Consider the following 25,034-nt stretch of genomic DNA (forward strand, 5'->3'; position numbering starts at 1 on the left):
TCCGTATTGTCCACGGCTGGCGAAGGCGCTGAGGGCGCATTTTGGCCGTGGCCGGCTGCACCCCGGGGGCCTCCGGGCAGCGGTGGGAGCGGGGAGTTGCAGAGCTCTGCCCCCGGCGTCGTACAGAAACGTGACGCCTGTCAAATAAAAGCACATGTCGTTGGGGCGGTCTCTCAACGACGTTTGGGGTTATTTAGAAACGACTAGTTGCACAACTGCCCGTTTCCCGTCACGCAGCGCCTGCAGAGCGTCGGCTCGTGCCGGGGTATCTGCGCGCGCAGCTCGAACAGGCGGCCCCACGGGCGGGAGGCGGAAGGGGCGGGGCAGGAAGCGCGCTTCCGGCTGGCGGCATCGGCTTCCGGGGCAGAGGTCAGGCCGGCCGCACTCCCTCTCGCACGTGTCGCTGCCTTTCTTCTCTAGCTTCGCGCCAGACGCCATGCTGCTAGCCCAAGCGCTCCGCTCCGCCGCCGCCGGCGCCCTCCGCTCGCCGCGCGCCCTGCTGCGCCCGGCCGCGCGCCTCCCGCGGGGCCCGCCTGCTGCCGCCGCCGCCGCCGCGCGCCCCTTCACGCGCTCCCTCTGGCTGCTCTGCGGCGAGGCCGGCGGCCCGCGGCCCTCCGCGCTCCTGCGGCCCCCGCCCGGCCTGTCCTTTGGCTGCGGCGGTCTCCACACCGAGGGTGAGCCTCCGGCCTGAGTGACCTTGGCCCTGGGCCTGCACTGCTGCAGGGCAGCGGGTCCCGCCTGGGGCCTTTCCGCACCCTGCTCAGGGCGGGCAGCCTCTGAGTCCTTCACCCCGCCTGGCAGCGCCGGCGAAGGGTGACGCAGAAATCTTCCCCTTCTTTTACCTGGGGGTCGGTGGGAAAGCCAGGGGTGGAGCTCGGGTCCAGGAAGCAAAATGTCTCCTGTCCCAAATGACCTCTTCTGTTCCTCGCAAGGGGACAAAGTGTTTTCCGAGTTCCTGATGGATGAGATCAAACAAGAAAAGAAGATCCAGAAGCACAAATCCCTGCCCGAGATGTCCGGAGGGTGGGAGCTGGAAGTGCAGGGCACCGAGGCCAAACTGCTGCGGAACGTATCTGGCGAGAAGTAAGTGATGCGGATCTGTGCGTTTCATGTTATTTGATGTTAGCAAACTGGAAACAAAACAAAAAAAAAAGCCCTGTATATAAAGCTGGGTGCGCACATGTGCTTAAGAGGCATGCGCATGTTAATGAAGAACTAAGTGCTGCTTCCCAGTGTCCCCCGGGGTTATGTATTTCTTGTAACCTAGTTGCGTTCCCCTCCTCAGCCCCGTCCCTGGTTGAGGCGCTCTGTATTTCCTTTATGGCTTTTGTCACGTTTGTTTCACAACCAAGGAGAAAACAAAAATGGCCAAGGAGAAATGCTAGATGTTTCATACTCATTACTTTTCTTGGAAAAGGGAGCTTGTCACGGAGAATTTTGCCCTGTTTCCTATCCCGTGTATTCCAAAACTTCATGCCACCATTTCACACAAGAAGAAAAACTAGAGAATTCAACCTACGAAACTGAAAATATCCTTGTTAGTCAATATAGGGCACTTACGGAGTTTAAACTTGGTGCAGATGGCTGTATTTTAAAACACATAAACTGGGGAGCAGTGCGCTGTATGAGGTACAGGGGAGATTCAGGGGGATGCTTAATACACTTCAAATCCTGTTCGCATCTTGAGTTCAGCACTTGAAACTTTGAGTAGGGTTACAGTTAATGTGGGTTGTACAACTAACTCTTCCTATTGTGATGTTAAAGGATTTCAGTCACGTTCAACATTAACAACAGCATCCCACCAGTGATTGATGAAGAGCCCCAAGAAGGACAGAAAGCTGATGAACAGGAGGTAAACCTACAGCCTATGTGTTCCCTTTCAGTTAGTACACTGTAGGGTAGAGGGGAAGTCAGGCCATTGCCCAGTTGTGTTTGGGCAGACACTGTTAACTTGGTCTTCAGAACACAAAGGTGCTTAATGCTGGCATAATGCAGATTGTTGTTACTTTTATTTTTTCCCATTACTACAGTAGCAAAAGCCCGGCCTACAGTAGCAAAAGCTTTTGGCCACTTGGCATAATCTCTGCCAGGGCAGGAGGAATTTTTTATAGTTGCAAGTGAAGGTAGTTGATCTTATAGCTGCCTTCCCTTCCTGCTGTAATGAAGGCCAGGTCTGTGCAAGGAGCTCCTTGCTACTGTGCTATAGAGCAAAGAGAGCCTGGTGTGGTGCCCCCACCCTGTCCATGAGTCGTATCAGGGAGAGCTCAGTGCTATGAGCTGCGTTTACGCTACAGCTGTGTACTGGTCTGGCTGTAGTAGTCAGGGATCACGTCTCTTCACATGTCTGGCTGATACCAATGGCACTAAGAACTTGCAGTGCACACAAAAACTTAAATGGCTTGATCCTTGATCTTTTTATAAGGTCACTGACTTCCAACAGTTAGTTACAAGGGAGAGCAGAGTCAGTATATGGTATTGGTAGTTGTTTAAATCACCAGTGTGGTTTGGGGCAACCAACTCGCTAATCCCTGAGCACTTCATAGTAGTTAGGGGTCAGAAGGGACCTGACTAGATCATTTAGTCTGACCCCCCGCCACTGGTAGGAGCACGCACTGGGATCACACCACCCCAGACAGGTGTTCATCCAACCTCTTTTTGAATTTACCCAAGGTAGGAGCGAGGACCACTTCCCTAGGAAGCTGGTTCCAGAACCTAGCCACCCTAACAGTGAAATAGTGCCTCCTAATTTCTAACCTGAACCTATTCTCCAGCAGCTTCTGGCCATTGTTCCTTGTTGCCCCAGGTGCTGCTGGGGGAAATAGGGCCCTTCCTATTTGCTGCTGATCTCCCCTAACGTGTTTGTAGGCAGCCACCAAATCCCCCCTCAGCCTCCCATTTGCTGAGGCTGAACAGGTTCAGGCCCCTCAGCCTCTCCTCATAGGGCCTGCCCTGTTGCCCTCCAACCAAGCAGGTGGCCTTCCTCTGAACTCTCTTGAGGCAGGCCACATCCTTCTTAAAGTGCGGTGCCCAGAACTGGACACAGTACTCCAATTGAGGCCGGACCAATGTCACGTAGAGGGGGAGTATCACCTCTCTGGACTGGTTTGAGATGCATCTTCAGATGCACAACAAGGTGTGGTTGGCTTTGCTGGCTGCGGTCTGGCATTGGTGGCTCATGTTCATCTTGGAGTCAGTAATGACTCCAAGATCCCTTTCTGCCTCTGTGCTTTCAAGGGGGGAGCTCCCCAGCCTGTATGTATGCTGTGGGTTCCTTCTCCCCAGGTGCAGCACCCTGCACTTACCCACATTGAAGCCCATCCTGTTACCATCCACCCACTTCTGTAGTCTGTCTATATCTAGTTGCAGCCTCTCTCTCCCTTTGAGCGTGCCTACCTCTCCCCACATCTTGGTGTCATTGGCAAACTTGGACAACGTGTTTTCCACCCCCTCGTCCAAGTCGCTGATGAAGACGTTGAACAGTGTAGGCCCCAGACCGAGCCCTGGGGGACCACACTATTTACATCCTGCCAGATCAAGTACACCCTGTCCACCACCGCTCTCTGGGTGCGCCCCATCAGCCAATTTCTGACCCATCCAACTTAAGTTAGAGGTTTGAGGAGGAATCTGGGTATGCTTGCACAAACTTTGTTTGTAGTGGTCGGCTCATGGACTGTGTTTTCCGTTGAAAAATAACTGGTTCCATAGCAATATAAGCTGCCTGCTTTAAGTGAGCTCCAGTGCTGATGTGATCTTCTCTTACTTCCCACAGTCTGACCTTACATCAACTCCCAACTTTGTTGTAGAAGTGACAAAAGATGACTCAAAGAATACCCTTGTGTTTGACTGCCACTTCCCTGAAAATGAGGTGGGTACTGTAAAAGGGGGATGTGAGCCCTTGCTAACTATGGGTGACGGCTCAGTGCTTCAGGCTGTGGCACGATCCATCTAATGTCCATTTCTCTGGTTTAGTTAGATGGTCATGTTCAGGGTACCAATTCCAATGATCAACGGCTGTACCAATCACTATCCAGCCACCCAGTGCGGTATAATAAATGACTTTACATATGTGCAAAGCAGGGATGGCCCACACTTCTACCTGTCCTGACCTCACTTCCTGAATCATGGCAACTGCTTTTCCTGAGTAGGCTTGGAGGCAGGAAGCAAATAGCAATTGTTAGCAGCATACTCGGAGCACAATCCAAAAAGAAGTAACTGAAAATTGATAAAAGGATATAATTTATTATGCATGTAATTCATGCATATAATTAATTTGCAGAACTCATTGTCCTTAAGAGCAAAGGCACTGTAGGATTTCAGAATGAAGTAGACACAACAGTGGGGTTCTCACTGCTGCATTAGGTTGTTGTTTTAAACTGTAACAAAACCTTGGGGGGAATATAAACCCGCCTGCTTTAAGATATAACCAACATCTGGTTGACAAAGGTTGGGAAGAAATATCTCCACTGGGCAGGCTTGTTCATGATTGTCCATTAGACTTTTTTCCATTTTCTGATGGACTGGCAGGCTGTACTTGTATGGCAGTACCTGTGTCCTCTGTGAACTTGTTTCTGCCCTTACAAAGCACATGTATGAGGAGGGAGAAAGGGGGGTTGATTTATGTCAGCCCTGCAGCTTTTGCCAGCTGGGTTGTGTTCACGAATTCAGAATGCAGAGGTTGAAGATACTCTTCAGTATGAACAGTTGTGCTTCACTAGATCTCATTTTGTTTCTTAGAGTGGAAATGAGGGAGAGGAGGAGAGCGACATTTTTGCAATTCAGGAGGTCAGCTTTCAGCCCAGTGAAAAATCAGATTGGAAGGAAACCAACTTCACGCTCAACACAGACTCTCTTGACTGGGTAGGTTCTGCTAAACCCCTGCACTACTCTAGACTCTTTGTGACCCAAAGAACAACTTAGGAATCGAGCAAAAATATTAGCATAATCCTGATGAATCACAAGCATAAGTCCAAGATCAGATCTTTCACTAATTGAGACTCTCAAAGAATAAAAAGTTCCCCAGCCTTTAAACGATGTCCTGTTGACCCAGTTTGTAGTCCAGACTGGAGAATAGGTCTGTATTCTTGCAGCACCTGCCTAATCCAGTGGCTGGTCCAGCTGCCCCAGCAGTCCTGGTACTGTACCACATACAGTACCTGCTCCAGCCAGTCCAGGACCTATGTTGCACATAGCGCCTGTGAGTGCAACATGTGTGGGCCCCAGACTGGCTGGAGCAGGCGCTGTGTGCAGCACACATTCTGGCCACTCCTCAATCCACACTGCATGCTGCATAGGTCCTAGACCAGCTTGGAGCACCCATCAGATCAGGTATGTTGGGGTAAAAGGGCTGGGGGTCTGTGGTCCAGATCCAGCTTGCAGACTGGCCTTGCAGCCTAGGTACAAGCTGTGCCTTCTGTGGGCCTGTAGGGGCCCAGATGGTAGGCTTCCGCAACCCAGGTTCAGCCTATAGGCTGTTTGTACTCTATAGTACTCTAGACACCCTAGTACTCTAGAATCGAGGTCTGATTTAAGAACTGGCTGTCAGGGTGGAGTAGACCAGAAAACACAGGGCAAAAGAGTGAAATGCTAATAGTTTGTGTCATTAAACAGTCAAATTGGGCAAAGGAAGGCCATCTGCATTCATGGCTGGCAACTGCTGCTCAGTGGGGGAAATGTATCCACTAGTGCCTTAAACTGCACACATCTGAAACACTTCAAAAACAAACAAAAAAAATCACTCAGGAATTAGACTGCCTGACTTTGGAAAGAACTGAGCAGGTGCTTACATTTTGGGCTAGTCTCTCTTCCTTTCCAGCCGGATGGTACTAAGGTAACTTGAGCATTAAAGAGGGGTTGGAGGAGAGGGTCACTTCATACAGAGCAGTCAACTGACTTGATCTGGCCCTAATTGCAACCAGATCCCACCCAGCAATGTTGCCATTTCAGACTATAGCTTTCTATTTGTGGTCTTGTCCCCATTTTAACCCACTTTGAATCTTGGGCTTAGTTAAGGCAATTGGTGAAGAGAAGATGGGGGATTCTGTTCTCCTTTGGGGAAGGGACACCCATATCCAGAGAAATACAAAATGGCTGTGGACATGCCATTTTTTTCCTTGTCATAGAACAAATTGGATTATTGTACCTGTTGTGATTCCTTGCAGGCTTTGTATGACCATTTAATGGATTTCCTGGCTGATCGTGGAGTGGACAACACATTTGCTGATGAGTTAGTTGAGCTCAGTACAGCACTGGAACACCAGGAGTATATTAAGTTTCTTGAAGACCTTAAAGGTTTTGTCAAGTGTCAGTAGATTAAAAAAAACTGAAGTCAAAAGTCTTTAGATGTGGGTATGCTTTCACCGGCAAAAGCTGAATAGCTTGACATCAGATACCAACAGTAAATTTAACTTCGGAAGGTTTAACTATGAAAGATATATCATGGAAAAAGATGATTCTCTTTTCAATAACTATTTCAGATGTAATTTATGTTGCGAGCCGAAGTTCAGTTTTGCATCATTCTTGCCGATTTATTACCTCTCACCACTTCTGCTTGTTTTGTACACTTAAAAAGTAGAGATATGATGATACAAAGAATAAAACTTGTTCAACATGTCAGTGTGGAATAGCATCCTTTTTCTTGTTTTTTCACTTGTCAAGGAGTAGCATGAATTGTCTGAGTGGCATGATTTTGGTAGAGAAACTCACTGGGTGGTCTTAGGCCTTCTGTGGATGACAAGGAAAAAAGTTGGGCTTTAAAGTTTAAAGGCTTTGAAGTGTTCTGTTTCATGGCAACATGTTCATCAGTTAAGCTGTTCTTAACTAATGTTGAACTAGTACAGATGGCTTCAAAAGGGGATTGGAGACAAGGCAGGAAGCATTTCATCTCTAGGCATACCAATGTCTGAAAGTCATTGCCACCTGGAGGCAGTGCTGATCTATTATGAACAGAATGCCATCTGTCATGACCTGTTAGCAAATTCCTGCAGGGAGGAGGTACCCTTCCTGTTTCTGCTATGTAAAACCCACTGAAGTGTCCTGGGATAGCTTTTATTAATGTGATGTTAATTGGATTTATTTGAATGAATCACTGAAAGGAAATGGAGGTGGGCCAGACTGAGCTGACTTGGAATAGCAATCCACTATGATCTGATGCTTTCATTTAAGGATGCATAGATCCAATCTTGCACTTCCTTGTGCAGCACCAATCATTTCCCTCTTGCTACTCAGCAGCTTACCAGTGCCTGCATTTTATTCTGGCAGAACTAATTTTCATTACTTCAGTCAATTCAGCTGCCAAGTCCCTAACGATTCATTCAGTGTGCTGACTTGCATTTATGCACTCGTTTACTAATTTCCAATCACCTGCTTGCAGCAGAGATTAGCAACTTTTGCCTTGAAGACAGAACAGGCACCTGCCTGAAAGAAGAGCTGACTAGTTACATTAGCAGGGGTCTTTGCTCACCTGACAGGAGCTGCTAGATCTTAGTACAGTGAGCCCGTGTATATAATCAATTCCATCTGCTCCTGCATCCAGCAAATCCCTCCACGAGCCAATCTCCTCTGCACAGGGACCGAACTATTGTCTTTCTCTGTTTTGTTCTCTAACAGGTATGAGCGTGCCTTGAGCTTTTGATCATTTCCATTAGCCTCTTCACTTTTCTCCATGTTAAAAATGGACTGAAGCACTTACAGCTATGCCTGGTCTAGTAACTCCCAGAGAGGTACGTTAAACCCTCTGGTCCACGCTTGGGCTTGTTTGAGTTTTCATAGACATAGTTCAGAACTGCCAAAAAAAAAAACCTTTGCCTGTTGTTTTATCCAGTGGTTGGAGGCTGAAGTACCTGTATATACCTCATGTTTCACTCACTCAATGCAGAATGAAAACCGCTGGGTCATAATTGAAGGATTCAAGACATAGATGCATCTTTAGTTTGAAATACCCTGACTAGGCCAGCTGAGAACCAGCAGATAAACATATCCTCAAACAGGCTACTTCAAGTGATCTTGAAAATTGATCTCACTTCTCAGTGTTCACTTTTGTATCATTAAATTGAAGTGTACCTGCCTATAACTTTAATACACTAGATATTGGGTAGACACTGCCCTACATTCTTTCTAATGCCTCCTATGTTGCAGCTGAAGTCAGTTCCTAAACATGCTTGCCTAAAGGCAGCAAGAAAGGGCAATTACACTACATAACACTCACTGTTCCTTTATGCATTTTTTTTTGCCTTAAAACTGAAGTGGGCAAAAGCTACACAATGGCAGTTATGCAGCTGCTGTCACAGAAATGTAGTTACTAGGAATTATTATAATGAGGTCTTCCAACAACTGGTGCTACCCATGGGCCACTTTGTACCCTTCCTTAGGGACTGACTCAGGTTGCATAACCATCATTAAGACCACAATTTGGTCCCATTAAAAAAAGCAACTTGTTTGTAAGTTGTCAGCCATATCCAAACCCCTGTTCTAAGAAGACAAGACTAAAGGTCACTTGCAGGGCACATTACAGGGCTTCAAGTGCCATGAAAGGAAAAGATGCAATTTGCTAAGAGTGCAGTTCTCCTTCACTCTTGTACTGTAAAGTGATCAAAAAGTCCAGCAGTGGTTGTGTTATCCAAGGCTAGCTACTCAAGAAAAAGTCTGTTGACGTGCACCTCACCACACAAACATCCCATCTTATTTCAAAATATTTATTTTATTATCAAAAGTGCAGTGCAACATAAGCCAAGAAACAGTGCTTTGTCAGGTATCAGTCACAATTCTACGCATTAAAAATATGTATGAGGCATCATCCACCGGAAGAAGTCCTCAGAAAGGTTTGCCTTGTTGGCACATTTGGTCCATGAAAACCAGCCGAATCAATTACAGGATGACTGTCCAGGAGTCACAGATCTTTGGGAGATAAGAATTGCAAGTCTATTAGATTCACAGGCTGCCAGGAAGCAATTAGAACGAAGTCAAATGCCACTCCAATATGTAATGCAACCTGCAATCAATAGCTGCAAGCAGCAAGCCCAAAGGTTAGAAGCTACTAGCTAGCTCTGGTTTATCCTAAGTGTCACCTGCTGCTTGAACAGTACCTCATCTCTAAAGAACAGCTATTGTGTGGATTTCTGCTTGGAATTTAGGGGAGTTTCTTTTGGAGCCTTTCAGTTAAAGAGCATTTGTTTGGACTTAAACATTTCTCTGTGCACTTTGGACCAGCACTTTGCTGAGGAAAAGCCCATGACCTGTAACCTATACACTTCCAAAGTGAAGTTGTGCTGCTTTTCTCCCTTACAAGTCTATAAATGCAATCATTTACAGGGTTTTGTGTGGTCTGTGTAAATGAGACGATCTTCCCCACTTGGGCTTCCCAGGGCCATGACTGTCATTTTGACTCACCGGACAGCTCATGAGAAGGCTGGCTTCTTCCTCCATTCCGCTAGTAATGGAAAACTCAGGATTGTGAAGACAACGATGGCCATGCTCTGTTAAACTGTCTTCTAGAAGTGATCGGAGCTTCTGTTCTGTCATACCCTAAAACAAATAACTCTTCAAGTTCTCTTGAAGGCACAAGATGAATGGCTTATAGTTCAGTTACCTTCGGTGGGTTTGCTACAACTGGGCAAACTAGCAGCATTTTTTATTTTTCTCTTGATGCACACTGCATGATTCATTTGGGGATTCAAAGATTTACATTGTATTTCTACTTTTTGCTTATTGCAGAGAGGGAACATACAGGCCTGTATCTGTTCCCAGTCCTGTACAGCTTGGTCCTCCAGCTGCTCCATTTTATGGGCTCCAAAGAGGCCATAGCTTGAGAACCACAGCTCTGAGTACCCATCTCATCATCACATACAGCACACATCACTGAGATTGCTTGTGTGCTGAGAACCAAGAGCAGGGGTGTGCAAGTGTGACTGCACTACATCAGCCTCACTCAGACAGGAGCTGTCTAGGCAGGGGTGGCTATGCTATGAACTCCCAGGAGTTGCATAACATCTGAATCTTGCCGTACCTTTGTGCAGATGTGTAATCCACACTGGCATAAAACCAAGTGACTCATCACAGTCAGGTCATTCCTAGAAACAGGACAGAAGTGAGTGCCCGGACAGAGACAGCTAGAAAAGTTGAGGAAGAAGATAAGGAATTCCAGCAAAACTAAAGTTAAGTACCATACAACATTGCTCACAGAAGGAATCTTGTAACTACTGAAAGCCTTAGAAAAACAGGTCTGCTTTTTAACTGACACAATTTGTATGCAACAGGGGCCAAACTATCTCTAGCAGGAGACAAGTAGGTGAACTCACTGCAATTCCCCTTGACCTCTTGTGGCACACACCACGGTATTTCAACGAATGGCATGGAAGAGGTGCATATATGCCTGTCACACCCGAGATAGGATGCCTGTTGTTTAAGCTACCAGGCAGCATAGTTGCTCAATGTCTATTGAGTTCCACAGCAGAAGTGGCTGCACTTCACTCATAGCTGACCCATGTATCTCTATAAACAGCAGTGAACTGTTAATGCTGTCAGCTGCAGTTAGAGAGTATGCTAAGGCTTTTGAGAGCATCATGTAAGTGGCTGAATTCAGGAGGTTCACTAATTCACAAGGACCTACTTAACACATCCTCAAGCAAATCACTTTGGTGCCCAGATCTACCTCACCTTTTACACACGGGACAGATAACCTTGCTCCCTGCATCCAAGCCATCAAGCATTGCGTTGAGACATTTTTCATCAAACTGCAAACTCTGTTCGTATTCTTCTATGGTTAATTGTTCTGTAACAGAAAGCACAGCTGTCAGCAGCTGAGACACGTTTTGAAAAAAAGGAAGCTGTCATGCATTGCAATAAGAGCCATCACACATGGTGAGATCTGAGCTGGTTGTTATTTGTAGCTTGTTCTTTAGATCAAACTCAAAACCACACGGGGATTCTGACTGTAAGTATTTATTCATGATACCTAATGAAAGCCTTTAGCTGGACCTACCTGTGCGTCTGTGCGCAAGGATCAGAGAGTGCTTCACTAATGTTATTGGGCTAAGTCTGGATTTCAGTCCTGCGTGCTCTCATCTGAGACACTACAATATAAAGCTAGAGAGCACTTGCTGTGTGCAACTGGGACTGTCATGTGGTCAAGTCTATACTCATCGTTTACCCTTCTCACGGGAGAAGAGTAAAAAGAGCTTCCAACCCTTGAAAGGGAGTGAGAAGTCTTGCTGACAGGCCAAGCCTTTGCCCTCCGTCAGCCTCTTATCCATCCAGACCGAACTCTGCTGGTTTTGGAATGGTCGTTAGGACAAGGTTTCCAATCAGGTGATCTACAAGACCCAGGGAAACAATCCAGCTTTAAACAAACATAGTTTAAAGCCATGGCCCTAATTACGATTCACCGGGCATTCCTGTCAGTAATGAAATACACGCATTGAAAAGCTACCTTGAAAGATCAGCTCTTGTTGGATTTCCTCCAGCACGGCTAATTCATCAGGGTCCTCCAACATCTGAAACATACACCAGTCAGTATTCCTCCTCCTAGGGCAAGCGGGGAGTGTTATTTCACATCTGCAAAAGTGACCATGTTAGCACCTGACGGCCCAGTGCAATCAAATCAAAATCAACCTATTCCACTGCCTTTGCACTTAACGGAGTGGAAATCATCAGGACTTCCCTTGTGCAAGCAAACATTTACAAGTGATACAAGCTTCACTTTTAATATGACGCTGGTGTCTGTGTAAGAACACATGAGAGCAAGTAGTTCCTCTTTCTCATCCTTTAAAGTCTAGCATTTCAGGTGCACTTTTAGTGGTGACGCGCGTACGGCACCGTCGTCTTTAAATAAAAACAAGGATAAGAGAGACCAGAATCAAGATGGACATGCAGCTGCTGAAAGTGAATGGCCACTTCCTGGATGTTAGCAATTGTACCTAGGGTTGTGTGAGCTGTGAAGTTTTGAGCTGGGCACATCCTGATCAGACAGATGTCCCGAGACCCTCTCAGCAGTAAAAGTTACCAAGAAATGTGGTAAAGGTTTGGTCTCTTAGCAAAGGTGAGGGGTGGCGAGGCAGCCTGCACGCGCTACACGGAGTGCCTGGGACACCTCAACGGCCCTCCCGCCGCTCGGCCCCGCTGACCTGCGACAGCGCCTCCTTCCCGCCGGTGCCCGCCGAGCGCAGGGCCTGCCACTCCTCCTCCATCACCTCCCGGGCCAGCAGCGCGCCCCTCGCCCGGCCGCGCCCATGCTCCCCGGCCCGGCGGTAGCGGGCCAGCAGCTGCGCCCGGCTGCTCTTCAGCCGCTCCAGGCAGCGCTGCAACAACAAACGCGGCAGGTGAGCCCGGAGCACGCGGCTCACGGGGAGGCAAAGGGGCGACTTCCTGACACCCCGCGTGCGTCTCCCCTCACCCGGCGGTAGGCCTCCTTCCAGGCCGGGGCGGCCGCCGCCTTGTACAGCCCGCGGTGCCGCTGCGTCTCCATCGCGCCGCCCGGGGGCAGGTAGCGGCGCCGCACTTCCGCTTCCGGTTGCGGCCCGGCATGCCCCGCGGCGGGGGGGGCTGAAGCGGAAGCGGAAGTGCGGCGCCGGGCGATGGCGGCCGAGGGGGAAGCCGAGGCTGAGGCGGGCCCGGAGCGGTGGCGCGCGGCGCTGCCCCACCACGCGCTGCTGGGCCGCCTCCGCGAGCGCCCCGCGCCCGGCCCCGCGCGCCTCCGACACCTGCTGCTGGGGCTGGACGGAGACCTGCTGCTGTGGGATGGCGGCCGCGGCGCCCTGCACGCGCTCAGCCTGCGCCGCCTCGCCCAGCCCCCGGCCCCGGCCCCGCCGGGGTGCGAGCCCGCCGCGCTCGGCCGCTCCCAGGTGCGGGACGCCCCTGCAGGCCTGGCCCCTTCCCCTCCCAGGGCTGGCGAGTCTCCTCCTGGGCTCCTGGGAAACGCATGTCCCGGCTCTGACGTGACCTCGGTTCGTGACCGTTGCCCGCGGCGCTCTCGAAGGACCGGCCCGTCCGCGCGGTGTTTCGTTGGGGCGCCGAGTTTTAACTCCCCGCTTCCCTTCCCAGACGCTGGTCTGCATCAACCCGCCCCTCTTCGATGTCTTTCAAACGCTGCTCAGCCCCACGCAGCACCACGTGGCTCTCGTGGGCCCCAGGGGAATGATGGCCGTGGAGCTGCCCAAGCGCTGGGGGAAGAACTCCGAATTCGAAGGGGGGAAAGCCATGGTCAACTGCAGGTAGGCCACGCTTTCGGTGCGGGACCCCCCCGGGCCGTCCTGGCGCCTTTCACGTGCAGCACAGCCGACGCGGGAGAAGCGTGCGATTAGTGTACAGAGCTGGAGTGTGCGGGAGAGCTCGGCATGACCCCGGCGCGAGGGGGGTACGGCACGTGCGCTGAGCCGAGCTGAAAGCCCGTTGGGGCGCTGACAAACGTGCGACGTACGTGCGACAGACCTGCCCCCTAAAGCCTCACTGTTTTCGCTTTGGACGCAGTGGTAGTAGCGGGGATGAGATCCTATTTCTAACGGGCATGCTACTTGAATCGCAAAGCAATGTAGGCGAATTGCTGTACTGCTTTAGAGCAGCATCCCTTTTGTCTGCCGTCTCGGGGTAGCAGGTAAAAGGGACTGCAGTCCCGTGAAATGAAAGTCAAGGACCTGAGCTACTTGCCCTGTATAGTTCTCAGGTAAATTCACGGATAAATTGCGTATATGTTGAATCTAGTTTAACCTGGTCTGATATTAGTCAGGTCGGCGAGCGGTGCAAGAGAATTTGCTAGAGATCGTTATGTCCGCAGGGAAAGTTTCTTGTGACGTAGGATGATAGACGAAGTGCCGCAAATCCCATTTGCTATTTGTTGGTAATCTTAACACCCATACAGACCTAAACAGGCTTCTCTTAATGCCTTGGAGACAACCAGAGGGGAAACTCTCCCATTTCCTTGGTGGGCTGATTTCTTTTTAGAAAAAAACAAAGCACGTTATCATGAGCAAATGAATTCGAACTACACCATTCACTAGTACCGAACTCGCTGTGTAAGAGCAGGGGAGGAAAATCCCAGGCCCTTCACTTATTTGTGTGGTGGCTGTGAAATAGGTTGTCACTCACTGATGCGTTTGCACGGGGATGTTTTTGTAAAGCTGAATCTCTCGGGTACAGCTCTGCTGCTGCTGTTTTCTTAGCTGACCGGTTGAGTTGTTTCTGGCTGGTGATTCTTCTTTCGGGAGGTTAAAATGTCGCTTCTGCTTGTGTTTTGTGATCCTGATAGCATGATGGCTTACATTGTTTTAATTATCATATCACACCTTTGAAACCCTTCTGGTCATGATTAGTACAAAACACATGGCCACTCCACTCCTGATCAGTAAATGGAAAGATGGGTATAACCCTTCACTTCTGACATGCATAGTCTTTCCTTGGTCTCAGTCAGAATTTCGTTTCCTCAAGGCGTGCAAGGACAAGCTTTCTCTTTTTCTGGAGTAAAAGCTGCAAACAGTTGCATCTAGTTGAAGATTTCAGGGTCTAGTACCCTGGGTTTTTCCTTCAGACCTTCCCTGTTCTATTTGTGCAATTGCTTTTTATTCTTCACCTCTGGGTGATGAATACATGGGCGGGAATAGATGAAACCTACTGTAGTGAAACCATCTAGTTAGACATTGCTGTCAAATGTACAAATTAACTGGGGGGAAAAAGTCACAGAAACCATTGTTTTCAAACAAAAGTGACAAATGACTGTTGTAGGAGTTCCTTCAGCTTTAAATTACTACACAGTCAACATCCCCCGGGAACTTAAATCAGTCTTTCTTTTCCCTAAGGTAAAAGCCATTTAATTTTTATCTGCTTTTTATAAATGTTATAAATGGCTGTTTTTTTATTACAGCACCATTCCTATTGCTGAAAGGTTCTTCACTAGCTCAGCATCCCTCACTTTAAAATATGCTGCCTGGTATCCCAGCGAGTCATTGGAGCCTCATGTTGTGCTGTTGACTTCAGATAACACTATAAGGTTAGCTTGTTTCCATTTGTTCTCCCTTTTTTGCATAAATATACTTACTGGAATTATAATGTAAAAATACAGTGAAAGAAATTTAAGCTGGTGTCCTGTATTTGCATCAGCAGGGATTTGCATGGAACGCCAATGACTGAATAACCTGTTTGTTCTTTCTTCTAGGATTTATAGTCTGAAAGTGCCTCAGACACCTGTGAAGGTGATTGCTCTCTCAGAGGCTGAGGAGGAGACCTCGGTAGTCAATAAAGGGTATGAACAGTTTAACATTCTCTTAGGAAGGTATGCTCCCCAAGGTACCAAATAGGAAATTGACTGACGACAAGGTAGTGTAAATGCTGTGATGTGATAACTTAATGCCAGGGCACTTGTTGCCCTCCTTCCGCCATGGCTCATCTCACTATCCCCCTCCTTCGCTTCACGCTGGCTGGACTCCCACCCCAGCATTCTAGAGCCAGCTGAGGACTGCTCTGTCCAGACCCCTGTTTGCAACAAAAGAGGATTTTTCTAAAGCAGCACAGCTGAAAACAGCCAAGAACGGCTTCTGGGGAAGAACGTTTTTCTTTACTTGTTTCTGGCGTGGTTGAAGGGACAAAATTTGATGTCCACTGTCTTAAGCCATGGATTAGTATTACACTGATGGCACCAAGGCATTCTCACCACTCTTGAATACTTTGCAGATAAGTATTTTGGAAATGAGATGAGATGTTACTGGGCACAGTGGAGAGGGGAGGGAGGAGGGTGTTACATGTTGTCTTTCCTTGAAACAACCAATCAGAGCCCCTGTTTCTGACACAGTTCTGCTCTTCTCAGAGCCCCTGGGATCATGTCAGAAGTGCCTGTGCTGGGGTATCTACTGCGGAAGGGGCACTGTCTGGCAAAGGTCTGATCTAAAAGGCTGAAAGCGTAACTGCATTTATCCAACAGGAAGTGCCACTTCATATGAGGAGAAGTGCTTTTGCATGGACAATCGCTACTGTCTATAACTTTGGATCCATTTGTCTCCCACTTGTAGGAGAGCCTACAGAGCATCACTGGGAGAGACTGCAGTGGCGTTCGACTTTGGGCCAATTACATCTGTTCCAAAGAATGTGGTTGGGCCACGAGGGAAAGAGGAAGTGTTGGCATATCCCTTGTACATATTGTATGAAAATGGGGAGACCTTCCTTACATACGTTAACCTCCTACAAAGGTAGGGTCCAAAAGTCAAATAGAAAACTTTGCTTCCTGGCCTTTATATAGCACTCGTCTGTTTGTACCAGGTCTCATTCAGATTGACTCCCATCAGGAATGGGTTATGTCCTAGGGCAGCCCAAATTGTGTGGCTGTAATAGCTGGCCTACACACTTGAGTCTGTACAACCATGAAGGTAATCAGCCTAGTTGTTTAGTTGAGGCAGCTACAATAGCTAAGGGACACAACAGGGTTAAATTTGGGATAAAAAAAAATCAGCTGCTCTAAGTATTAACTCTTAAGCCTCTGTTACAAGTTACATACATTATGCAATTCACTGGTAAATTGTGCAGTGAATTTAGATTGGCTACATGTGTGAAGTAATTATCATGCCATAAAAATGTCCATCTAGCTATAAAAAGAGCCAACCAGTCACGAAGTTAGTACTTGAAAATATGTGACAGCTTTATAGCTGGTTTCTCCTCAGTTTTAATTGGAACATGTGGCAGGGCTCTGACATCTTGGGAAGTTTCAGCCTGTCTTGATGAAGCTGGTGTGCCAGTGCTTCACGGAACCAAAACTCTTTTGCCATCTTTAGGAAGTCGAGCCTGTGTGTCTTTGGAGATGCAAAAATAGAAATTTAGTTTCTATGAAAAAGGTGAAACTGGATTCAACAGATAAGCAATTTGTAGGGCAAGTAGCTCAGGTCCTTGACTTTCATTTCACTGGACTGCAGGTTGGGTTGCCAGACTTAGAATCATAAAATAGCAGGGCTGGAAGGGACCTCAGGAGATCAGTGAGTCCAACCCTCTGCTCAAGGTAGGATCGCTCCTGAGTGAAACGACATGGAAAAATGGGTCTATTCTTATTACCTCTTGTTCTTTGATATTTTTTTTTCAGTTGTTCCTCAGAGGGTTATTGTAGGTAACATGGGAAGCTATTTGATCTTGCAGTCACTTACAGAAGTACTCGCACATCCTCATTTCAGCTCTGGAAACCTTGGTAAGCTGTTGGGTCCACTGCCCATGCACCCGGCAGCTGAAGACAACTATGGCTATGATGCATGTGCTGTTCTCTGCCTGCCCTGTGTGCCCAACATCTTGGTGATCGCTACTGAATCAGGGATGCTGTATCACTGTGTGGTGCTGGAGGGAGAAGAGGACGATGAGCAGACAGTATGGCTTTTTTTTTTTTCTAACAGCAGGAATGTAGTTCTGGTTTCTCTGGTGTTCTGCTTTCTGTCCCAGGCCCCGGTTCTCAGAAGTCCCTGGCAGTCACCTTCCAGGAGCTTGCCGGAGTGGCTTTCCACAGCTATTTTTGCTATCATAAATCAAGCAGTGAGTCATCTCTGCCAAGGCCTCTCAAACTTTTGATCCTTTTGTTCTTCAGTGTTTCATAGTAGCTAGGGTCAGGAGGGACCTGACCAGATAATGTAGCCTGACCCTCTGCTATTGACCCCAGACAGGTGATCATCTAACCTCTTTTTGAATTTACCCAAGGTAGGGGTGAGGACCACTTCCTTAGGAAGTCGGTTCCAGATTCTGGTCACTCTAACTGTAAAATATTGCCTCCTGATCTCTAACCTAAACCTATTCTCCATCAGCTTATTACCATTGTGCCTCATCACCCCAGGTGGTGCTGGGGAGAATAGGACTCTACCTATTTGCTGATTATCTCCCCTGATGAGTTTGTAGGCAGCCACCAGGTCCCCCCTCAGCCTCCTCTTGCTGAGGCTGAACAGGTTCAGGTCCCTCAGTCTCTCCTCATAGGGCCTGTCCTGCTGCCCTCTCACAAAACGGGTGGCCCTCCTCTGAACCCTCTCCAGGCTGGCCACATCCTTTTTAAAGTGCAGCGCCCAGTACTGCAGGGGTTTGGGTTGTAGCTTTGTTGGTGTAAGGACATAGGCAGACAAGGTTCTTTGGGTGAATTTGATATCTTTTATTAGACCAACCCAAATGGTTGGAGAATGGTTATTAAGCAAGCTTTCGGGTTCAAAAACCCTTCGTCAGGCTAAGGAAGCTTCACACCAACTGTTGAAGCTTCCTTAGCCTGACGAAGGGTTTTTGAACCCGAAAGCGCCCAGTACTGGACACAGTACTCCAACTGCGGCCTGAGCAGTGTTGCATAGAGGGGGTTGCATATCGCCTCTCTGGACCGACTTGAGATGCACCTTTGGGTGCATGACAAGGTATGGCTGGCCTTGCTGGCTGGGGTCTGGCATTGGCAGCTCATGTTCATCTTGGAGTCAATAATGACTCCAAGATCCCTTTCCGCCTCTGTGCTTTCAAGAAGGGAACTCCCCAGCCTGTATGCATGCTGTGGATTCCTTCTCCTCAGGTGCAGCACCCTGCATTTATCTACGTTGAAACCCATCCTATTACCATCTGCCCACTTTTGTAGTTTGTCTAAATCTAGTTGCAGCCTTTGTCTCCCTTCTAGTGTGTCCATCTCGTCCCACATCTTAGTGTCATCAGCAAACTTGGACAACATGCTTTCAACACCCTCGTCCAAGTCACTGATGAAGATGTTAAACAGTGTTACCTAGGAGTGTCTCCGCAGCTGGGGATGTCTGTCTCTGATTCTAAAGGAGAGCTTTAAAATAAAAATTTTGAGGAAGGATGAGGTGGGAAGAGGAACAACTAACTCTGCTTCAAACTATGGCTTGATTTTAGTTTAAAAGTGAAACATGTCCATGTTGGCCCTGCGGTGATCAAACCAATACAGAGTTGCCAATAGAATCATCAGGCATGTTTGCCCTTGTGTTTAAAATGCTTGATGGACCTTGTTTGCACTAAGTCACCATTTCTCCTCTATCCCACACTGGTGCACTTGCTGAAAAGGCGTCTTACTGAAGAGTTGAAATGCTTTTTACAGTCGGAAAAGTCTTGGGACCCAAGATCTGACCTGATCCCTTCTCTGTACGTGTTTGAATGCGTTGAGCTGGAACTTGCACTGAAACTGGCATCGGGGGAAGAGGAGGAGCCCGTGGAATCAGATTTCTCTTGCCCAATTAAACTACACAGAGGTAGGGCTGTTGTTCAGCAACAATAGTGTTCACTTTATTTCAGTGGCTGGATTTGTTAAGAAACTTGATCTTATCATTGGTCTCTTCTGGGGCTATTGCTTGGTGTCTAAAGTGTTAAAGTGGTGGAAAATCCATAAAGTTATCTCACCTGTTAACAGGGTCCAGGTAACAACATGGACACGTTTCACATTTGTTCTGAGCTGAAGTCAGCCTTCTTTTTTATTACTACTTAAAAAGAGGCACTCCCTTGAAATACTAAGAAACTGGTCTTCATGAATGTTGTAGCCATTGATGCCTGCTGTGTTTCATTGTTCTAGGATGCAGTGTGGTCTCTTAGACGTGCACATTTTTGCACCAACTCTTCCTATAGGTGGGAGGGAAGAAGGATCGCCATTTCCTTCCTCTGTAGAGCAGAGGGTTACTGTGGAAGGGAATCTGAATTTTCCTGGAGCTAAACCCCGAACTACAGAGGGTTGGACTGAAAGCAGGAAGGGGGCTGGGTAGCTCTTGCAATACCAGCGTTAGTGCTGAGTAGCTGAAGAGCCCCCTTGAATAGAGTGCTACATGTGGATTTTCCTTGTGTTCTAGATCTGTGGGTAATAAATGTGATCTGCTTAATTTTCAGATCCCAAATGCCCCAGTAGGTACCACTGCACACACGAAGCTGGGGTGCACAGCGTTGGGCTAACCTGGATCAATAAACTTCACAAATTCCTTGGCTCCGGTGAGTAGTTAAACCGTCTTGTAGGAAGGAGAGGGTGTTTGCCCTTCAGGCTTTCCTTTGTGGAGGTCACGGGCTGTCAGCAAACAGTCTCCAGTGTCTGCCTGTCTGGTATTGCCTAGGGCAGGGGTTGTCAACCAGGGGCACATGTACCCCTGGGGGTACTTGGGGAGGCCTCAGGGTACGTGGCAGCGGTGCAGAGAAGCAGGGATACTTGGGAAGCACTGCCGCCACCACGTGCCTGCGCTGCTGCCATGGCCGTCGCTGCTTCACGTTTGGCCACGGCCCCTTCCCCGCCCCCTCCGCTCCACGTCCAGAAGGGGGTACCCACCAGAAGTACTCTCCTTAAAAAAGGTTGAAAGCCCCTAGCCTAGGGTATGTGTATATCTCACAGCTTCTTCTCTGTAAGTGGTCAGCAGTGCCAGACCTCATAGAGGGAATGCCGCTGAGTGTGTTCTCTTTGCAGATGAAGAAGATAAAGACAGTTTACTAGAACTTGGAGCAGAACAGAAGTGCTTTGTAGAACACATTCTCTGCACAAAACCATTGCCATGCAGGTAAGAACTCACTACTATTCCTTCTCCCTTTGCCCTCCAAGTAAATAAATGGTCTCTGTCCTTACTCTCAGCTCCCCTCTAACTAAATTAAGTTATAAACTTAACCAAAATAAATCGGGTAAGCACAAATAATTAAGCTCTTGCTGTCAGGCCCTAGTATCATAAGGCTGAGTGTTAGGTTGGAATCAGATCGTTTCTCGTAGTGTGTGATCCCCAATCTTCCAAATAGCAAAAGTGGTAACATTGCCACCATCAAGAGGGGGAGAATGTGAATGCAGCTTTCTGTTAATAGCAGGAACATGCATACAGCTCTTGTGAAGTGTTGAAGACCAACCAGCCAACAGAAACGTTTCAGGTACCCTGACTTTCAAGGTATCGTTCGCTGGACAAAACCATTGTGCTGTATGATATCAGCTGCATCTTTGCACGCTGCCATGAGCTGCCTAGCTTCGTAGGCACAGCAAGGCCAATTACGTATTTCCATAAAAAAAGTTGGGATTACTAGATACCAGCTGTATAGAGTACTTTTAATTAGCATAGCCTTTTGTGCAATTTAACTTGTTATAAGAAATGTCCTAGTTTAAGAGCCCAATGTGTTTTGCTAAATAGATTGAAGTAGAGAAACACCACCGTCAGGTAGAGTCTTACTGTACTGACAAAAGCTGTTTCATTGAATTTGCATTATAATCTCTTCTCCCCTCCAGGCAGCCTGCTCCAATTAGAGGATTCTGGATAGTCTCTGACATCTTGGGGCCTACAATGATCTGCATCACCAGCACCTATGAGTGCATCACAAGGCCGCTTCTGTATGTGCTTCTTGTTTAATTGGATTAGCATTTGTGCTTTTTTTGCCTCTCTCAAACTCATGTAATGGAAACTTTTCTTACCTAAATGACTTGTTAGTGTCCCAGACTTGCTCGCTGTTCCTCTTCTTAGCTTCACTTAGCTTGTTCTTTGGACCATTTTGATGAGACATTGGCAACTGGAACAATTCCAGGCTGAGCTGACACCTTTCCTTATATGAGTTACTCCAGAGGAAGAAGTAAGCTAAAGGTTTAGAGGCATTGAGGAAGAAGAAGGATAAATCTAAAATGCCCTCAGTGCTTTTGGTAGTATTGAATTGCTTTGGTAGGGCTAAGAGAGGCATTAGCAAGGGCTTAGGGATGATGGGTGAGGTGGAAATCAACTACATTTCATGGTAGCTTTTGCCTGGTAAAGAATCTTAAAGCACCCTACAGCCACCAAGCATGGTAACATGGTCACCATAATTTGAGGCAGCATAGATTTAATTGTCAGATGCTGCAGTTGGAAGCTTAGTTTGAAGCTTATGGACTTAAGCTTACATGGAGAGAAAAGGCATTCTTAGGAGAATACTGCCAAGGTATTGGGTATTAAGTAGTGCTCCCTAAAGCAACACAAGGTAAGATAAAGCTGCTTAATTTATATCATGGCTTAAAAGGGGAGAAAAATTCCTGCCAGACAATTAGGTTCTGGTAGTAAAGTTGGTAGATCAAAATAATTCTGTTTTATGCCAAGAGACAGATATTTCCATGTTAGAGCTTTTCCTTCTGCGCCATTTCTATCTGTGTTTTGCTCTGGCAGAAGCACAGTCCATCCAGCATCCCCTCCACTGCTCTGTACCCGGGAGGACAATGAACCAGCAGTCTCGCCTCTCCGCATCCTGGCAGAATCGCAGCATTCATTTGAGGAGCACATCCAAAGCATCTTGCAGCGGAGCACTGCCAACCCATTGCTTTTGAAGTACATGCAATTTCTTCTATGAGACATAAAGTGGGAGGAGACTATTTAAAAGAAGGGATACTCTGTTTAGAGGAGGTGGGCGTCTCCAGTGGATTGAAGTCCATGTGGAGTGCCTCCCACTCTGCTCTTCTGGGAGGACTTTGTCTAGGGATTTTGAACAGTGGGAGTGCGTATAATCCAGCTGCCCTTGTTTGTTCTCAGATCTGCTGATAAAGATGCAGCTCCTCCCCCAGAAGAATGCCTGCAGCTCCTCAGCAGAGCCATCCAGGTTTTCAGGGAAGAATACATACTGAAGCAGGATCTGGCAAAGGAAGAGATCCAGCAGAGGTAAAATGGCTTCATAAGGCATTACATGTTTGAAACTTGGCCCTGTGTAATGTATTCAGGGGAAATATTATCACAGGATTATGACACTAGATCCCTAACTGGGTGGTCAGTCACATGAACCCTGCAAATGAGGATGATGTCATCCAGAGAGAGACTGCATTTTAACATGATTGAGAATAGTTAATAAAGCTTGGCTCTGAATGTATTGGAGCTGATGGATATTAGGTTAGTGCTGGGTCTCTGCTTGGCATAGCACAGCATTTCCTTTTGGCTGTAGGTATGCAGAATAAAATCTGCCTCCATGCTTGGAGCCTTCCAGTAACCTTTTGACTATGACAAAAATGTTATTGTATCTACCCTAGAAAACTCTTCCGTATCCCTTGTCCCATCTTTTTTGATCCTGCTTTAAGCTCCTGAGTGTGGCTTCTGTTTGTTTCTCTAAATCTCTAGAGATTTAATTGAGTTACAGAAGAACTGGCTGTCATGGCATTACATCTGATTCAGCTTTACCCTTTTTTGGCAGAGTGAAGTTACTGTGGGCTCAGAAAAAGAAACAACTGGAAGATCTTAATTACTGTCGAGAGGAAAGGTGAGTGCAGCCTGTTTATGTAGCAGGGTTCTTTCAGTCAAAGCCAGCAGCTTTTATATTTGAACAGTCCTTTCTGAAGCATTCAGATTCCTAGGGTACCAAACAAGCATCTAGCTGGAACTGAATACACTTAAACCTCTGTGGACTATCATAGCAAGGTATCAATCAGGGTCATAGGTTTCAGTCCTACCCAGTTCTTACAGACTTTTCGTGCCTCCCACAAATAAAACTTAATTGAGAAGTTTTGCATAATCCTGAACTAAATTGACTTTCTTACCTAAAGGAAAAGTCTACGGGAAATGGCCGAACGCTTGGCTGACAAGTATGAAGAAGCCAAAGAAAAACAAGAAGATATTATGAGCAGGTAAGCAGAAAGAATGGCTAGTTCCCTTAGCAAATCAGATCAAAGTGACCCTTCAGTAGCAGCTGCAAAGTCAAAGTAACAAGCAGGTGCCAAATCTTTTAGCCTGGTATTCAAAGCCTGTGGTATTAGTGGCTGCACCTAATGGATGATGGCAATGTTGAGGATAGATTTGGCATAGAAGGAGCCTCTTCATAAAACAGTAATGTTGATATGCATTAGACTAGCAGGCTGAAAGAACTAGACCCTAATTTGACTGAAATCTTTCAGTTAATATAATGCTTGAAGTCCCAAAAGAATCCCTCATGAACCAGTCTAGTACATAAGGTAACTAACGTCTATGCACTAATATTTGTGAGTCTCTGTTAAGGATGAAGAAAGTGCTACGTAGTTTTCACACTCAGCTTCCAGTTTTGTCAGACAGCGAGAAGGAGATGAAGAAAGAATTGCAAGCAATACATGATCAACTGCAGCAGCTGGGAAGTGCTATCAAACAGGTGAGACTGAGCTGGCACCAAGACTTGGAAGAGGCTCACAGTGATGAATGACTGACAGACCAGTTGTCAGTGCTGCTCACAGGCCTAAGTTTGTGCTTGAGCTCCTGCTGCTCAGTTCCTCTACCCATCTGAAACGGTGACTCCTGAGCATATAGAAAATACTGATGAGTCCATTACTTTGTGTGCTATTTCTAGGTGAAAATGAAAAAGGATTACCAGCAAAGGAAGATGGAAAAGGGGACCAGTCCACGACAACCTAGTATCACCCTCAGTGCCTACCAGAGCAAATGCATCCAGTCTATTCTGAAAGAAGAGTAAGTTGGTTTTCTTTTCAGGCCTGTCTCCTTGTATTCCCACCAGTGATGATCTGAGTTTCTGCTATGTCCAAACAGCAAGGTGTTTTGGACTCCATTAGAGTAGATGTGAAGATTTATACTTAAGGATTAATGCTTTCAAGAGCTGAGCTAAGCCCTTACAATTAGCTGAGTACTGTCAGGAAGGATATAATTGGATCTGTGGTACTTCAGGTGGTCCCAAAACATTTTCTCTGACCAGCTAGGGCTGCTTTGTAGGCACAGCTCTGACTTCATTTAAACATACTTTTGTGCCAATAACAGCCCAACTTGTTTAAGTATATACCAAAGTCGAGTCCTTTTTCTCTGAGCTGCTGTAATCTGTGTTGCAGGCCCACTCTATGAACTGTCACATCCAGTGCTTAATAGCTTGGAGTTAAAAATGCCCCTTCTTTGTGAGCTTGCAACTAAAACAAGATTTACTCTACCTACCCCCTCATGATTTCTGCATTCTTCTTTTGCAGAGGAGAGCACATAAGAGAAATGGTGAAACAGATCAATGACATCAGAAGCCATGTGAATTTCTAGTGGGCCAGTGAGCACAGTCCCACAGCAGAAGGCCTGAAGAGTTTTAGTTTTGATTGGTCTTGGCTCCTGCTATTCCTTGCTATGTCAATTTATCATTATTTAACAAGTGTTGTATACCAGGTTTTACTTATTTTGTAAAGACTGATATTGAATAAAATGCTTTTGATAAGA

The 25,034-nt window shown here is 47.1% G+C and overlaps 3 protein-coding genes across 6 annotated transcripts; 2 read left to right on the top strand and 1 right to left on the bottom strand.

The window, feature by feature from the left end:
• Positions 1 to 387: 387 nt before the first annotated feature.
• On the top strand, positions 388 to 6,612 carry C1QBP (complement C1q binding protein). The gene is made up of 6 exons (XM_019493255.2): positions 388 to 674; positions 933 to 1,083; positions 1,765 to 1,852; positions 3,770 to 3,865; positions 4,735 to 4,857; positions 6,159 to 6,612. The coding sequence occupies exons 1-6, from the start codon at positions 437 to 439 to the stop codon at positions 6,306 to 6,308; spliced, it is 846 nt and encodes a 281-aa protein (XP_019348800.2). The 5' UTR covers positions 388 to 436; the 3' UTR covers positions 6,309 to 6,612.
• On the bottom strand, positions 6,486 to 12,505 carry RPAIN (RPA interacting protein). Of its 4 annotated transcripts, none has more exons than XM_019493361.2 (7): positions 12,386 to 12,503; positions 12,117 to 12,290; positions 11,423 to 11,486; positions 10,651 to 10,765; positions 10,001 to 10,103; positions 9,385 to 9,519; positions 6,486 to 6,720 (listed from the first exon to the last, which is right to left on the bottom strand). In XM_019493361.2, the coding sequence occupies exons 1-7, from the start codon at positions 12,455 to 12,457 to the stop codon at positions 6,712 to 6,714; spliced, it is 672 nt and encodes a 223-aa protein (XP_019348906.1). In that variant the 5' UTR covers positions 12,458 to 12,503; the 3' UTR covers positions 6,486 to 6,711. The 4 variants fall into 4 exon arrangements, with proteins under 4 accessions (XP_019348906.1, XP_019348905.1, XP_019348907.1 ...); XM_019493360.2 differs by lacking the exon at positions 6,486 to 6,720 and adding an exon at positions 8,677 to 8,892 and having other exon boundaries at positions 12,386 to 12,500; XM_019493362.2 differs by lacking the exon at positions 6,486 to 6,720 and adding an exon at positions 8,677 to 8,892 and having other exon boundaries at positions 10,001 to 10,064; positions 12,386 to 12,498.
• Positions 12,506 to 12,551: 46 nt separating this feature from the next.
• NUP88 (nucleoporin 88) lies at positions 12,552 to 25,034 on the top strand. The gene is made up of 17 exons (XM_014608011.3): positions 12,552 to 12,833; positions 13,033 to 13,202; positions 14,846 to 14,971; positions 15,137 to 15,223; positions 15,987 to 16,163; positions 17,133 to 17,319; positions 19,019 to 19,169; positions 19,795 to 19,893; positions 20,357 to 20,447; positions 21,152 to 21,253; positions 22,050 to 22,208; positions 22,410 to 22,535; positions 23,059 to 23,124; positions 23,408 to 23,488; positions 23,856 to 23,982; positions 24,178 to 24,296; positions 24,800 to 25,034. Exons 1-17 carry the CDS (start codon positions 12,567 to 12,569, stop codon positions 24,861 to 24,863), a joined length of 2,199 nt encoding a protein of 732 aa, XP_014463497.3. The 5' UTR covers positions 12,552 to 12,566; the 3' UTR covers positions 24,864 to 25,034.

Source organism: Alligator mississippiensis, chromosome 14 (genome assembly GCF_030867095.1).
Source record: "Alligator mississippiensis isolate rAllMis1 chromosome 14, rAllMis1, whole genome shotgun sequence".
NCBI classification, from domain to species: Eukaryota; Metazoa; Chordata; order Crocodylia; family Alligatoridae; genus Alligator; species Alligator mississippiensis.